Consider the following 16,098-nt stretch of genomic DNA (forward strand, 5'->3'; position numbering starts at 1 on the left):
CTATTGTATCATATTTACTCTTTGTAGATGATTGCTTCTTGTTTTTCAAAGTCAACACTACTCAAGTTGTGATTGTAAAAAATATTTTGAATACTTATGAGAAAGTATCTAGACAGGTTGTGAATCTTCAAAAGTCTAAAAAAATTTGTAGTATGAATGTTTCGAGTATTGTTCACAATACCATTGCTAATATTCATGGAGTTTGTTAAATTTTGGGGCCTAACTCATCCTTACAAAACCAGATTGTGAGGTGAGGATTGCCCCTACTTATAAACACGTGTTCGGGTCATATTTTGTCTGATGCGAGACTTTTTTAACACACCCCCTCACGACCATCACTATTTGGCTTTGTTTGTTGACATAAATGGTGGGTGACCCGATAGCGGAAATCTGATAGTATGTGGCCCAGTGGATCTTAACGGAGACTCTAATACCTGTTGAAATTTGCGGCCTAACTCATCCTTACAAAACTGGGATGTGAGGTGAGGATTGCCCCCACGTATAAATACATGGTCAAGTCATATTTTGTCTGATGTGAGACTCTGAATAGAGAGTTCGAGCAGCCTTGGGTATTTGGCAAGTATCTTGGTTTGCCCTCTATGATAGGCATAAGTAAGAAAGTAACTTTCGGCTTTATCAAAGATAAAAGTTGGAACAAAATAAACTCAAATTACAGACTCAAATATAGAAAACATTACAAAAGTTCTGAAATCATAGGCAATCGTTCTAATACTCCTCCTTTTTGCTACTAAAACCTACTGAAAATGACTGAAAAACATAAATGACTGAAAAACATGCTAAGAATAACGTAAGATGACTTGTCATCAGTATGTTATAATTGTTCTCATTTTTATGTCGACGATACTAATAAAAACTCTAATTTTAACTAATTATTTAGTCACAAACATTTGTCTCTGTGTATGATTTTTATAATAATTTTTAATTAGTGTATTATAATAAAAAAATAATTTAATGAATTAGTGATAAACAATTGTCTCGTGTATGAACTGTATGTTCCAACGACTCTCATTAGTGACTCATAGAATGACAATATAGAAATAATGAAGTGTGCAAAAGTTATAATTAAGGTTTTATAATTGTTCCTCTTTATTATGTCAAGGATATTAGTAAAGGGCTAAAGGCTAATGGTTTGGCCCCATCAACCCGACCCATTTTTAACAACTTTAGACATAATAGATGTATACAATTGAAAATTTGGGTGGAGAAACTCTGCTTAAGGTGGAGTCTTTTACAAATGGGACTAGGAGGAGACATGGTGGATCCAGGATGATACAACTATGAAGTCTTTGTTTGTCATGCTCCAGTGGAGAGCAAAGGGATCCTTCAAGAGGACGGAACACATTCCAGGGGTTGAAGAAGGTATGGTATGCCTTGTGGGATTCTACCATGGATGGTTGGAAACAAAGGGATCTTAAGAAGGATGAAGTTAATCACCCCAGGGATGAAGAGGTAATGGTCAAACTTGTGGAACTACCTAAAAGACCTAGCATACTTTAGTGTAAGGATTTTCAATAGGATGGATGACATTCCAAGGGTTGGATAAGTAAAGGCGAAAGCTTGTGGGACTAGATAATGTAGTTGTATGGAAGGATAAGGATCATACTTGGAAGCTTGTGGGACTACCAAGGGTGGTTGGATGCAAGTGGAGGTCGGTCGCTAGATCGAGGTTTGAGTGGGGATTTGTTTGCCTATATTTTCAATATTTGTTTTCGACAGGAAAACTTGATAGTCGAAGTTAAGTTTCACTCTTGGTGTTAATCTAGAAACAAGTTACTTCGACAGATTGTGATAGTTTTGGCATATTCAAAATCATTCAGTTTCGACAGTGGAAATTCAAATTGTATGCAAAGAAGGTCAAAGGTCAAAGACACGTGGAGGCATGTTGGATTTTGTTAAAGACTTATAGTTTTTGTTGTGTATATATACGAGTTTTTCATAAGAAACAGGGTTCATAAATCAATAACTCAAAATACCTAAGCCATAGTGAGAAACGGTAATAAGAAATGTATGTGTGATTTGATGCACGAGTTTACATTAATGCAAATCATAAAGTTTTTCTTTTAAGTTGTTTTAATTCCATTTCTAAAGTTAGTTATACTTGTTTTAATTCTGGAAACACTGTCAATTATGTCGAATAAGATAGTTATATTCATCTTTTTCATATAAAAACTCATGAACATGATGAACATTCAATCCTTTTATGGAAAACATTTGCACAATATGTCATCAGATTTCTAGTTTGATCATGCAAGCAAGTAATTTAAAAATAACGCTTGTTTACCAAAAACACATGTAAACAGGCTTATAAGTTATACCTGATCGATTTTGTCTTTACCAAAAACTCTTTAAAAAAAGGCCTTGAGGAAGTAGGTCATTTATACTATATATAAAGAAAATAATCTCTTTTAGCTTTTCTGGGCTGATTTTGTATGTTTCAAAAAATGCATTCAATTTTCAATACAAATAACACATGTAATAAATAGATAAGAATAAATTAAAAAATTAAAAAAATTTAACAGATATATGTTGAGGAATGCTAGGGTCACACACTCTAACACACTCTTTGACACACTCCAATAATATTATGCCACATCACCCACTCTTATTATTCCTTTAACCGGCTAACATGCTATTTTGGTTGCTTCCTAAAAAAAATGTTGTTTTGGTTGCTAAATATTAAAAAAAAATGGCAATATTTTTTTGGCTTAATAGCAGTTTTAGCCCCCTAACTTTCCCAAAGTTGCCATTTTGGCCCCCTAAGAAAAAAACTAAAAAACGCCCCCTAAGTTTTGCAATTGTAGCAATTTTGGCCCCCTAAGGCAAAAAAAAAATAATAATAACACATGACACCTCACTTAGGGTGCCACGTCAGCGTAGACCGAGTCAAAATTGGCCTTGGGGGCCAAAACTGCCACAAATGCAAAACTTAGGGGGCTATTTTGTAGTTTTTTTCTTTCTTAGGGGCCAAAATTGCAACTTTGGAAAAGTTAGGGGGTTAAAACTGCTATTAAGCCTATTTTTTTTTTCTCAATTCGTAACATCCACCCCCTTTTCCATTCTCAATTTCAATACCGTCGTGATAGTCTGTCATCATCACCACACCATTATTTTCCATTCTCAATTTCAATACCTTCCAACTGTTTTAATTCACTTTCATTTTCATTTTCAATCTCAATTTCTAACAACAACCCCTTTTTCCAATTTGTGAAATTGCAACGCGAAAGAAAGACGGGTGGTGGTAAATCCGGTGATGTGTGTCGAAGCAGGCACTGGAGTGATGGGTCCCAAATTGGGGATGATGAGATTTTTTCAATCTAACAAAGAAATGTTTCGTCTTCGAGGGTTTTCAAGGTCTCTCCTTTTCTTTGCAAAAAAAATAAGAAATAAAAACCAGGGTAGAAAGACGGTGGAAGCAAAAATCAGTTTTTTTTTTAACTTGTAGAACCAGTTGTTGGTTTAATGAAATAAAAATAGTGTATGAGGTGGCAAATTATTATTGGAGTGTGTCAAAAGAGTGTGTTAGAGGGTGTGCCCTAACATTCCTCATGTATGTTTGATTTTTTTTCCTTTATCATTTAAAAAGTGTAACAAACTAGATGAGTATATTTATAATTACTTTTTCATTATCCCAATTTATACATTAAAAAAAAATTTCTATAATAAAGATTGTTGTTGGTGTCACTAAAAAAAAATTTAGATTATATTTTTTGTTATATTATTAGTGTAACTGAAATAGATAATCATGGTTAGTTTGATTATAACTTAAAACAACAAACATTTATATCTTTTCCTTCAAAAAAAAAAAAACAAACATTTATATCTTTTGTTTTAATCAAAATTTCATAAATAAAACTCACCATAGGTCAAACTTGTAATTTTATTTTTCGTTTTAAGGTCGGATAAAAACAAATTTCCTCAAAAGTCGACGATTATTTAAGCCGGTTTATTTGGGGGAAAACAAATATAAAAGTATTATTGGACCCAACATAAAAATTTAAAACCCTAGCAAACCCCTTCCTCATCGCTCCTTTCACCGCTCTCTTTTCTCAGGTAAATCGCTTTCTTTTCTCAGGTAAATCGCTTTCACTTCTCTTTGCGTTTTTCCTTCTCTTTTTCCGTTTTCAGCAAAACAATTTTTTTTACTTAACTTAATCAATACTGTGTGTATATAGAAGCATAACACTTTAGATACTTTTATTAAACTGGGTCTTTATTACATTTGAAAATAACGAATTTTTACTCTTGTTACTACGTTAAAGTTTTGATTTTTATGCTTTAACCTAAATAATTGATAATGAGAAGTTGGTGGTTTGATTTTGCAGTTGATTGAATTCGAAACGATTGTAATGGCAATTTCAAAGCAGCAAGTTCCACCAACACCTGATGTTGTATGTATATCTATATTCTTATTGTTTTTCATACAATGTTGTTGATCACCTATGAAGCACGGATACGGATACGGACACGACACGGACACTGACACGAACACTGACACGCCGATACAGCTAATAATTTGAAAAAATCACATAATTAAGTGTAATTACAAGTGTCGGTGTCGTGTCCCCGTCGGACACCGGGACACGCCTAATCCGAGGAGTGTCTGTGCTTCATAGCCGATCACAGAAAATAGAAAATAGCGGTTTGTTCAAATTCTGCTATGCTGCAATGCTATAGCGGCACAATGGCCGTAGTTGACAAAACTTTGTACAAAATAGTGTTTAGCTGAACAATAGTGGTCTGTTCAAATTCTGCTACCCTATAGCGCTTTAATGCCGCTATAACTACTAATTGACAACATTGGTCTGCTACATGTTTTCTGGTAATGATAACATAGCTGATTGTTTTTTTAATGTGATTGGTTTAGGTTGGTCGTGCCTTTGTTAAACAGTACTACTATTTGTTGCATGAAAGCCCTGAGCTTGTGCATCAATTTTACAAAGACGTCAGTAAGCTTGATCGTCCTGAACCAGATGGTATCATCAGTATCACAACTACAATGGCTGTGAGTTCTCTTTCTCTATATGTGTGTGTGTGCGCGCGCGCTCGCGCGAGTGTGTGTGTGTGCATATATCTGTTTATGTATCTGTTGCCCGCTCATACATCCCGTGTACCCCTGTTTCTTTGTTTGCATTTTCATATATACCTGTATTCATATCTCTGATAGGTTCGTATAATATGTCATTTGACATTGATGTATTGGTACCGTATTGTAAATTTGTAATACTAATGGATCTTCTCTGTCCCCCATATGCATTTTTGTAATTTCTTGTTTACTTCAGAGTTCAGACCTCCAAAATTGCTCTGTATAGGTAATGCAAAGATGTTGTAACACCAGGCCCCACCTAATTACTTGGTGATGCCTTTTTAATTTATTTCCATTGTATGATCCTCTAAATGTCCGTTTGTAACTCAGATTCTAATAAGCATGGATTCATTATTAGAAGTGGTTGAATTTGAAAACAATGAGCTTAATATTAATATCTCTCTCTAAATTTTATATCTTAACGTATCCTATTTCATTTCACCAAGCAGGGAATTGACAAGAAGATACAGTCATCAGGTTATAAAGAACTTAGTACGGAGATCATATCCGTGGATGCACAAGAGTCTTATGGTGGGGGAATCACTGTCTTGGTCACTGGGTTTATGATAGGAAAGGATGAGATTAAGCAGAAATTTACTCAATCTTTCTTCCTTGCTCCTCAAAAGAAAGGCTATTTTGTTTTGAATGATGTTTTCAGATATGTTGATGAAAATGAAATCAAAGAACCTGATCATGATATTGGAAATCCTGCCTCTCCTGACAATGGTAATATGATGCGTAAGGTGTGATTTTATTAACGGTTTTTGTTTCCTTTGTCCGTTAACTTAAGTTGCCTATTTCCTCAACCTTCTTTCAGTGTCAGATCCTTCTGTGCTGGAGACACAAGTTCCGGAGCAAATATCTGTGATTGTTGAGGATGGAAATTGGGAAGAACTAGACATATACAATCCAGAAAATGAGCAAGTGTCTGTTGAAGAAGAGGAAGCTCCTGCTCCTGTGGTTCTTGATGAAATTCCTGATGATTCACAGAAGGTGGCTGGATTGGCTTCCCAAATCGAAGAAGTGCCGAAGAAGTCATATGCCTCTATTGTAAGTCTATGTTCTAAAATTCCCTCTTCCTTTCTTACTCTTTCGAGACACTCACTGCTTTACCATCGTAAATGTCACTTGTTATATTCTTAACTATCACACTAGTTGAAATGCTGAAATTTGAACTGAATGATACTTTAATTGTCATTTTATCTAGAAGAGTAATAACTGCTACTGCTACTGTTACTTATTATTGAGATTGCTTCTGTTATATTCTTGCATGTCAGGCTAAATGGCTAAGCACGCTGATGCAAAAGATGAATTTAAAGATTTGAAGATGAGATTGCTGGTGGACAGTAGGTCAACAATTGATCTTGGAAAGCATTCAGTTGGTCATGGTAGGAGAAAGCATATAGAGACACGATTCCATTTTCAGATGGATTAAAGGGTGTGTATTGGTGGATATATTTCAAAGTTAGTTAGTATGTTAGTAGATAACTTCCTCTAAAAAAATGTTAGTTAGATAACTTGTTTGATACGAAACAAGTTAGTAAGTGAGATTACTTGTGTTACAGATAATGAGTTAGTTTAGAGTTTGTTACTTACTCACTTTGTATAAATGACATGGTAACAACTAATTCGTCACCAATTAAGAATTTTTTGATTGTTCATCAAAAACCTCACTCTCAATCTCTTAATAATAATATCTAAATCCCAAAATCTATCATATTGTTCTATGAATGATTTCATCAAAACCCTTTTCTTTCAGCTCGTCCATTCTCTCAATAAAGTCGAGCATTGTTTTTTTAATGCTTCAAGCTGTTCCAATTTTTTTTTTTTAAAAAAATTATCCAACAAATTTAATTTTTCATTCTCCATTAATTTGTAAGGAAAATTAAAGAAATCTTAAACGTTATTCTCATAACTTTTTGGAGTCAAAAAAGTTATTACAATTGTACTTATTGATTAAAAAATTTATACTGAGAGTGATGATACACTTGGGTACACACTTGTTGAAGTTGAGAGTGATGATGGTTTAAAGAAAAATGAAAAGAGAGTAGCTCTTGCATAGATGCAAATAATATATGTCCTTTATGTGCAGCTTCAGCAGAAACTACTCTGCATATCTTGAGGGATTACTGTCATGTCAAAGGATTATGGCAGAGTTTCAATTTTAACTTCTCTCAGTAGTTAACGTTGGACACTACAAATTGGTTGAATTGGTACCTTAAGAGTTAAGCCATTGAATGGTCAACATAGTACCACTTCCCACTTGATGTTTGGATTTATTCATCGATGCATTTGGCAACACAGGAACCAAGATTTTTTTATTTTTTTTTTCTGATAGTGATTTTGACACTCGGACTATATGTCAACAAGTTAGTTAGTATGATGGCTGAGATAACTCCTACAGCAGACCATAATTTTTTCCACACATACAGAAAAATTATAACAATGATCAGATTAAATAGAAAACACCAAGTGTAAACCAGATTAAGTGCAATACCGACGGCACTTTAATTAGCTCAAATCAAAGAGCGGCTTATGGAGGAGTGTTTAGAGATGACACGGAGCTTGATTAAGCGGTTATGCTCGTAATTTGGGAACTTGTTCGGTTCTCATGACCGAACTTTGGAGCATTTTCTCAGCTCTCCAAGTTGCTTGGGATAACGGTTATGGATGTAGTCTGACTTAGCAGTTGCAGATCATCTAATATTCAAAGGTTGTCTTCCATCACATCTTTGTTCTTGTATTGTCCCCCTCTTCGACCACCTTAAAAAGGGCGAGTGGCAGGTGTTAATCGTTCACATAATTTATAGGCAGGCAAACCAGATGGCTGACTGGCTTACGGGTTATGTACTTTCTCTACCCGCGAGTATCTTTTATTTTTCTCATCCTCCGCCAAGTTTTGTTAACCTTTTATGACAGGATGTTGCATGAGTTTATTTTAATCATCGTGTCCGGTTGAAGTTTGGCCTAATAGCCTCCCCCTTTATAAAAAAAATGTACATAAAGTCATGTCTTTTCTTCTTCACCTGTGTATATAACCCCTTGGAATATCAGAATTCGGAGGAAGAGTTGTTTTTCATGAGTTGTCTCAATGGTCAGTGTGGTGGGTGGTTGCTAGTAATTCTACATGAAGAGAGTAAGTGATGTGAAGATGAGACAAGAAAAATAAAATCCACTAAAGTAAGCTCTTTGTTCACAAAAATTATCCCACCAGCAACACGTTTAGGAGCTCATTTTGTTGCAGTGTTATATTTTATCAAATTCAACTGTGGAGAATACCAACTAACCAAACATTTTATGGCCAAGACTTTGCAGCGGAGAATATATTTAAGGATTAGAATTTAGATTTTAGATACGGATTTTTTTATTTGATAAGAACATATATTAGGATTTATTTTCTATTTGATAAATAGATTGACTTAATTGCCACCCATAACCCAGACAAGAGACCCACCAAAATCAAACACACTTTTTTTTGTCTGAAAATGATCACACATATTTGTTTAAGATCATATACCTCCCACAATCCTTTATATAAGAGGTTTATAAGTTAGTTTTTTCTTAAAAAAAAAAGTTAGTTTTGATTTTTTTTTTTTAATTACAAGCGTGTCATTTAAGTTTCTTTTTTAGTTAGTTACAAATTGATCCTAACTCTTAGAATATTGATAATATTACCAATTTTTTCAGTCAACTTGTTAAAAAGTATTTATGAATCGTCTAATATTGAGATAGTAGGTACAAAAGTTAACATTAAACGTCGACATAAACACTTCTTAACTGAGTTTGATGAAAATAAGATCATTATGTAGATATTTTCTAACTTAAATGATCGGTTTGTAACAAAAAATCTTAAAAAAATTTGTTATGAACATCTAACTTAAAAAATCACAGATGATATTTGACTTTTTTAAACGATCATATATGTTTATTAAGTTTCACGAATTTCTCCCCTACATTCTCAATCCCCCCATCCTTTTATTTGTTAGTTTTATTTAATATTGAGCTGTCATTTGTCTAAATTATTATACAATTCAAACATGAAGTCTAATATAATTTAGAAGAGAAAAAATAAAACACGACGGAATTCAATTTTTCGGTTTTCTTTTGTTACTATATATCATTGTACTATTAAGTTTTCATCACCGCTTAACCAACATTAATAACCATCAGAAAACTCGTGAACACACAATTGAGGTTCTCCTCCTCCTAACATATATATATATTTTTTATATATTTTTATGCATAATATACACAGATCAATCATATAACCACTTGCTTAAGGGACTACTTGAAATGGAACAAACCCGTTGCATACTACTCCCTCCGTCTCATAATTATTGTCTCTTTAGCATTTTTTCTTTTTCTCAAAATAATTGTAACTTTATAATACCAATGCAGCATTTATTATTTTTTTCCACTATTATACCCTTATTTATTGAATTTCATCTAACTTAACTACTTCACTAACTACAATTAATGAGGACATTTTAGTAAATGCTTCTAATTTTACCATTGAAATCAACACAATTAATCATTTCCTTAATAATCGTGCACAAACCTTAAACGACTAATATTGTGAGACGGAGGCAGCTGTACTTATACACGGCAAAAACCTCCTTCCTATTGTACTAGAAACTTAAATGCACTGCAGATGCAACATTCTTATTATTAGTAAAATATAATGACATTTTTTGGACTGACATGCATTAGCAATAATAAAGGGAAATTAATTACTTTTAAATAAAATACGCACTTTGCGGGACCCATCTAATTCAGAAGGTTGAAATTGAAGTGGTTCAACTCTTTAAAATATTCATCAGAATCTTAATCTTAATCTTAATCTTAATAATATACAAATGTGAAGCAACAAATAGCAAAAATTTTTGCATCAATCCAATGTGTCACATTCTCAATCCACTACATGTCACATCATCATTAAAAAATAATTTTACTTTTGCCATTTTAAGCATTTACACAATACAAACAATAAAATATCATTATTACACATTTTCCCTCTCCAATTTAAAATTCAAATTTCAAAATTTTTCAAATCATTCTTTCCCTCCTACTTTTTCTCTTATCCCAACAAACATTAGTTTCTATATCCTTTATCTCTCATCCACTCTAAACTTCTTTCCTTTTTTTCCTCACTTTCTATCTCACACACAAACTCAACATAACTTTCTCTTTCTTCCTCACACTCACTCACGTTTCTCTCACCCTCCCTCCATGAAACCCTTTTCCCTCTACCATCTTTCTTCATTTCCGGTCAACTCCGGCCGCCTCACAAAAAAATAAAACCACCATCATCTTCCTCTCCTCATCCTTTACAAAACCCACTCATTTATTCCTTGATCGGAACAACAGCACCGTCGACCACCGTACCGGAATTCGCCGCGGCCGTGCCGGGAAAGAATGACGAAGCAATATAACAGGCGGCGGAAGTAAGAGTTCCAAATCCTTTTTTCGTTTTTTCTATTCCTGTTCTAATGTTATGTTAAGATTATAGAACTACTCTCACTCTCTGGTTTGTTTTTGGTACAGTTCGAAAACGAGACATCAAATAGATAGTTCTTTCTCTGCCTGCCTTCAACAGAACTGGGTCTATAAGGTACCACGTACACTCCTGCATTATTCTCTGGATTTTCATTTATGATTTTAGATGTTCTATTAATTTCGCAACTATCAATTTTTTATTTGGATTTTAATCGATAGTTATTCTTCTTCCTTTTTCGCATTTAGTTTATGATGTTTTGAGTTAATTTGTTTGTGTACAGCTTCTTTCAAGAAGAAATCAAAGAAGAAGAATAAGCAAGTTGATATTTGAATTTCAAAACCTTAACCTGTTTTTTTATCAGATCCGAAAATACCCATCTCTGTGATGAAATTTGTTTTCATTTTTTATTTAATTATCATATTATTCATCTCTGAGTATTGATATTGTTTGGTTTTGCAGTTTGAATTTTGAATATGTTGCTAACTGATGTATGATATTGTTTCCCATAAATTTACAGAATGAGACAGCAATGCACACTTCCATGACAGAGGTAATGATTCATCCATTTTTATTTTCAGATTTCATTAGATCCATTATGTTTTGAAATTTGACAAAAAAAAAATTATAAGTTAAATTCTATTTATCTGGAAAACTACTCACATCATGTTTTTATTTGCATGTGTAGTCAAAAATTGCTACTGATGAAATTGAAGAAATAGGTATGACATGTAACAATGCCAGATTTAGTTTTCTATTCGAACTGCAAAATTTTAATTGATTATTGTTTTTGTTTTTTAAATTACAATGAGTTTTTATCTACCTATTTTAATTTGATTGATTGAACTATTTGTTTTTTTGGTTTATTAGGAGAGAAAGATGATGAAGATGGTTTTGACAAAAATGATTTCAAGTCAATGATGAAATGAGGTAGGTTGTTCTCTAATTTGTTTTATAGGTTTTATGAAAATAGATATATTGATGACCATATGAATTAGCTTTATTGAAATGGAAACAATTCTTTGTGACTTTGTCATCATGTATGCTTATGCTACTATGTTTTGTTACATGATAATTGGGACTGATTTGGGGTTTGGGTTACATAGGATTGAGTTTATAATAGGGACTGATTTGGGGTTTTGGATTATATATGAGAAAGTTGATCATAACCTTAATTTGATTCTCATAACCTTAATTTGATGTCTCTTAATGATATATTTTGCTGTCATATTGTGTATATGACCTAAAAATTTCCCTATCCATTTGGTTCTTATGCTTTGTGAATCAACCCCTTTCTAAGAATCATTTTCCAGGACAACAATAATCTGCATGAGGATTTCATGCTATTAAGGTAACTTTTATGATTTTTTTGGAGTAATAAAACTAAATGCTACTATAGTTTTGTTGGTTGTTGTTTTGGTAGAAATTATAGTAGTGGTGACATTTTCTGGATGCACTGATAATGAATTGTAATTGCTTGCTTAATGAGCAGGCAAATTTCTTGATTGAGGTGAATAAGGCCAAAAGACAGAAGCTGGATTTCAAGGTTTGTTTTAGGAGAGCTTTAGTTTGATTGGTAAGGCCAAGAGAATTAAGAACTCAAATTTACATTGTTAGATTTTATCTTTATGTTTGTATGAATTTGTAGAGAAAATATAAGTTAAATATGTCCAACTTCTTCATGAATTTGGCCACATGTTTCTGTTTCTTTTGTTCATGTTATTCAAATTGGTGTGGTCTATTCTTTTGTCCAACTTCTGTTTCTTTTTGTTTATGACTTTTGTTAAAGAAATGGTTTTTGTTTGAGTTATTGTGATCTAATGAAGTCAAAAATTTTAATTTTATTGAATTTGTTTTATTTTTACATTGTTCTGAATTTGATTTTTTTTTTTTTTTGTGAAATTGAGCACTCAAGGTGTTTGAGAATACGTCTAAATAAGAAAATGAATGATATTGTTAGTTTTAGTATTGATATAAAACAATTTGTGTTTTGATTTTTGCAGAAGACAAATGTGGATGTAATTTCAGAATCTCACATCTCAACAGTTTCAGGTTTCACTCTGTCCTGTTATATCTCTTATGAATATTTGATATATTTGAATGGCTGGTTTTTTTTATTCGTAAGGTTCCAGGTTTCACTATCTGTATTGGGTTGAAATTTTTAAGAGTATGTCAGAAGCCAACATCCTTTTTAAGTGTTTATTTGATTTTGTTGAAGTCTTGAATTATTTAAACAAACAATTCTGGGTGTTTTGTCAATTTAGAACTATATAAAAAAGGATTGCTTCTGTTTTCCTTTTAGTTTTTACTTTTGAGGAGGAGAAAGAATTTGGTATGCTATTTCTTGAGATGGTTAAAAGGTTTCTTTTGTTGGTATAAGCCATAAGATCAAAGTGTTTTTTGCAAAACTGATTTAATAGTGAGTCTTATAATTATATATCTTTCCTGTTCTCTATATCAAAGACTGAATACTAAAAAGAAAAATTGAAGTAGTCTTTTAGCTTCATTTTAGGGAGTAGGGATGAATATGAAGTAGCAATTAGTTCTGAAATCTCAATATTAATAGGAAGAGAAAAAAATATTGAAAGGGAGTGAACTTAAAAAAACAGTGTGTTTTTGTTTGGAACTCAATATTAATAGGAAGACAAGAAAAATATTGAATATGGCCATTTTAATGTGTTTTTGTTTTGATTAGCTCATGCCACTATTATTGATTAGAGTGAACTTAAAAGATTTGTTTGTTTGTTTGATGAATTTACCATAAAGAATATCTTCTAATCAAGTGTAGTGTAGTTACTGATTACTAATTATTCATAATTGAAGTGTGGTAATTGATGAAAATAGAACTAACTGAATGATAAGATACAAGATGGACTTATTATGAATATATTTTCTTATAATTCTTTTTAATAGTTTAAAAAGAACTTGCAATCATATTTGACATTGTGTTATACGATATAGTTTCTTTTGATCTGCACATTTTATGCCACGAACACTTAAGTTGTTAATTTCAAATCAGTTGTATTAGAAGAAGCTAGCTTTTGTTGCTAAATCATGAGAAATTAGAACTTTTAAAGTCAACCAACACACAATACATGCCAAAACAATACTGACAAACTTTTGTAGAATGCCACCAGTTTCAATGAATTTTTTCATCATTTTTCTGCAGATTAAATCAGGATAGGGACATAACTCACTTCATCTAGACTGCATTGGTTAGATGATTTGAATTTTGAAACTCAAAATTTACCCCTTTTGCTTTTCTAAGAAATTATCATATAGAATATCTCATAAAACTTTAGGTATTGATTATCATATAGAAATATCATATAGAAATTTTCCATCGTGTTCCAACGGTAAACGTTTCTCTCCCTCAATTTTTTCTTCTGTCACGTTTTGCTCTCTGTTAATCAATACCTTTATGTTTTCTTTGTTTTTAATATATTGGTGTTCTTATACAGGTAGACAAACCTAGCGACGGGAATGAATGAGGAAGCTATCCCAACATGCGGCGGAGGTAAAAATTCCAAATCCAATTTTTCGTTTTTTGATTCTTGATCCATGTTCGTGTTCAATTTATAGAACCATTCTTTGTTGTTGTCAAAAGCTGCTCTGTATATGTTCATTATTAAAACTTGCTATGTATATGTTCAGGTGCTTAATAGTGGAAACTGTTTGAAGGTTTTAAATAACATTGAAATTGTTTTTGTCCAAAACAGGTTAGTTGTGAGATTGTTGATGCATTTTATATTGGTTGTGATGCGTAAGCTTTAGCCAACTAATTTTGTGACAGGAAAGCAATGACATTGGTTTCTCACCAACTTTTGCCCAACTAATTATGCTTCAAGGATGTAGGTTCACCATCTCTTTGACACTTTGGTTTATTAGATATGTGTGAGACACTCGGTGATTTCTTTTTCTTTCTCTGTAGCATATCTAGAGCTTAAATCCTGTGAATCAGGAAGGCCTGCTTGGATCAGGTTTGCAATGTTATTCTTCAGATTCTGAGGTAATTTTAGTTTCATATGTTGAGGACTATATGCATTGATTTTGAAGACCTATTATTGAGGATCACTTATTCGTTCTACTATAATTTTCAGGTTGTTGGCAGGAGCATTCAATTTGGAAGGAGCTGAAAGGAGCATTAATATTGGGGTTTAAGTATGTTAGTCTAAGATTTTTGTCAAATTCTGAAATTTCATGTTATGATTTTTACCAAGTGACAAAAAATGTCTTTGTTGAATTGTATGACTTTAATTTCATGTTCCATGTTCTCAACAGAAATTGAACCGTCACAAAGATATTTTGGATGAGTACATTTTTTTTATCACATTCAAAGTTTTTTTTTTTGTTGAGGGGCAGTTACCCGCAAATTTATTTTCAATAAAATTGATGCATATGGCTATGTCATAATCAAACCAAACATCAATTGAAGTGTTTTGTTTATTTATTTAACTATTATTATTAAGTGATTCATTACACTGTTAATTTCTACTTTTTGTTTTGCTCATTTTTCACATTGTACTTATTGGTATTATATAATAACTGTAATACAAAGGGTAAATGAAAAGTTTTTTTTTTTGAAGCAAGGTAAATGAAAGGTTATTGTATATGAAATCACTGTGCAATCACAATTACAAATGTTCAGACTGCTACATACACACAATTTGAAAATTTAAAATTTTTCACTACTTTCTTTTTAATGAAATTGGACCATATTTCAAAAACTAACCGATAACAATTTAAAATTGTTCCAATAATCTACAATGCATTTTATAAGAATTAGTCAAACACATTATTATTCTTTAAACACGGGGATATATAGATAATCTACAATACATTCTATAAGAATTAGTCAAACATTATTATTCTTTAAACACGGGGATATATAGATAATCTACAATACATTCTATAAGAATTAGTCAAACACATCTTTAAACACGGGATATAGGTATTTGATTTAAGACTAAAGTTTTATAAGACAAAGCAATATTTTGCTCCTACTCCTTATTTTTTAGTCCATTAATCCAAAAAGATAGTAGTTGTAAACATGCCTTTAGTTCAAAATTCAATTAAATTACATGACAAACTTCACCCACAATTCGAACTCAAAATTCAAATATTTACACTTTCAATCTCTCACTCTTTCTTTCTTCTTCTTCTCTCTCTGTATGTGACACAAATCATATCGAATATTCTCTAAACATATTCAATGCTAACCTCAAACAAATCAATATTTCCTATACATGGGGGGCTATAAGTATTTGATGGTAGTTCGAAATTTTATATTTCTCTAAATATGGGAGGCTATAAGTATGTGATTTAAGTCCAAAATTTCATATTCTTCAAACATGGGGCTATAGGTATTTAGTTTATGTTACTATTTATCCAATATACATTAATCACACGCAAAAACCTTTGTTTTATTTTGTAGATTACTTTCGAGCTATCAAACGATGATGCATCTATCTTCAAGAAGGATTTTTTTTTGATTAATTGC

The 16,098-nt window shown here is 32.2% G+C and overlaps 1 protein-coding gene and 1 long non-coding RNA gene across 8 annotated transcripts; both read left to right on the top strand.

Moving 5' to 3' along the window:
- Positions 1 to 3,955: 3,955 nt before the first annotated feature.
- LOC146906931 (nuclear transport factor 2-like) lies at positions 3,956 to 6,772 on the top strand. 2 transcript variants are annotated; one of them, XM_085723386.1, is made up of 6 exons: positions 3,956 to 4,071; positions 4,344 to 4,409; positions 4,886 to 5,023; positions 5,554 to 5,830; positions 5,922 to 6,154; positions 6,382 to 6,772. In XM_085723386.1, the coding sequence occupies exons 2-6, from the start codon at positions 4,368 to 4,370 to the stop codon at positions 6,427 to 6,429; spliced, it is 738 nt and encodes a 245-aa protein (XP_085579512.1). In that variant the 5' UTR covers positions 3,956 to 4,071; positions 4,344 to 4,367; the 3' UTR covers positions 6,430 to 6,772. The 2 variants fall into 2 exon arrangements, with proteins under 2 accessions (XP_085579512.1, XP_085579513.1); XM_085723387.1 differs by having other exon boundaries at positions 3,990 to 4,093.
- A 3,367-nt stretch (positions 6,773 to 10,139) lies between these two features.
- Positions 10,140 to 14,928, top strand: LOC146906932 (uncharacterized). 6 transcript variants are annotated; one of them, XR_015017537.1, is made up of 12 exons: positions 10,140 to 10,548; positions 10,649 to 10,715; positions 11,061 to 11,151; positions 11,287 to 11,320; positions 11,469 to 11,528; positions 11,912 to 11,949; positions 12,091 to 12,174; positions 12,602 to 12,650; positions 14,060 to 14,115; positions 14,318 to 14,449; positions 14,530 to 14,607; positions 14,699 to 14,928. It is a non-coding gene; the product is annotated as an uncharacterized LOC146906932 (long non-coding RNA). The 6 variants fall into 6 exon arrangements; XR_015017536.1 differs by having other exon boundaries at positions 11,119 to 11,151; XR_015017533.1 differs by lacking the exon at positions 11,912 to 11,949 and adding an exon at positions 14,253 to 14,317 and having other exon boundaries at positions 11,119 to 11,151; positions 14,392 to 14,449.
- Positions 14,929 to 16,098: the final 1,170 nt, after the last annotated feature.

Source organism: Medicago sativa, chromosome 7 (genome assembly GCF_051527215.1).
Source record: "Medicago sativa cultivar Bolivia chromosome 7, Bolivia_mono, whole genome shotgun sequence".
Classification (NCBI taxonomy): domain Eukaryota; kingdom Viridiplantae; phylum Streptophyta; class Magnoliopsida; order Fabales; family Fabaceae; genus Medicago; species Medicago sativa.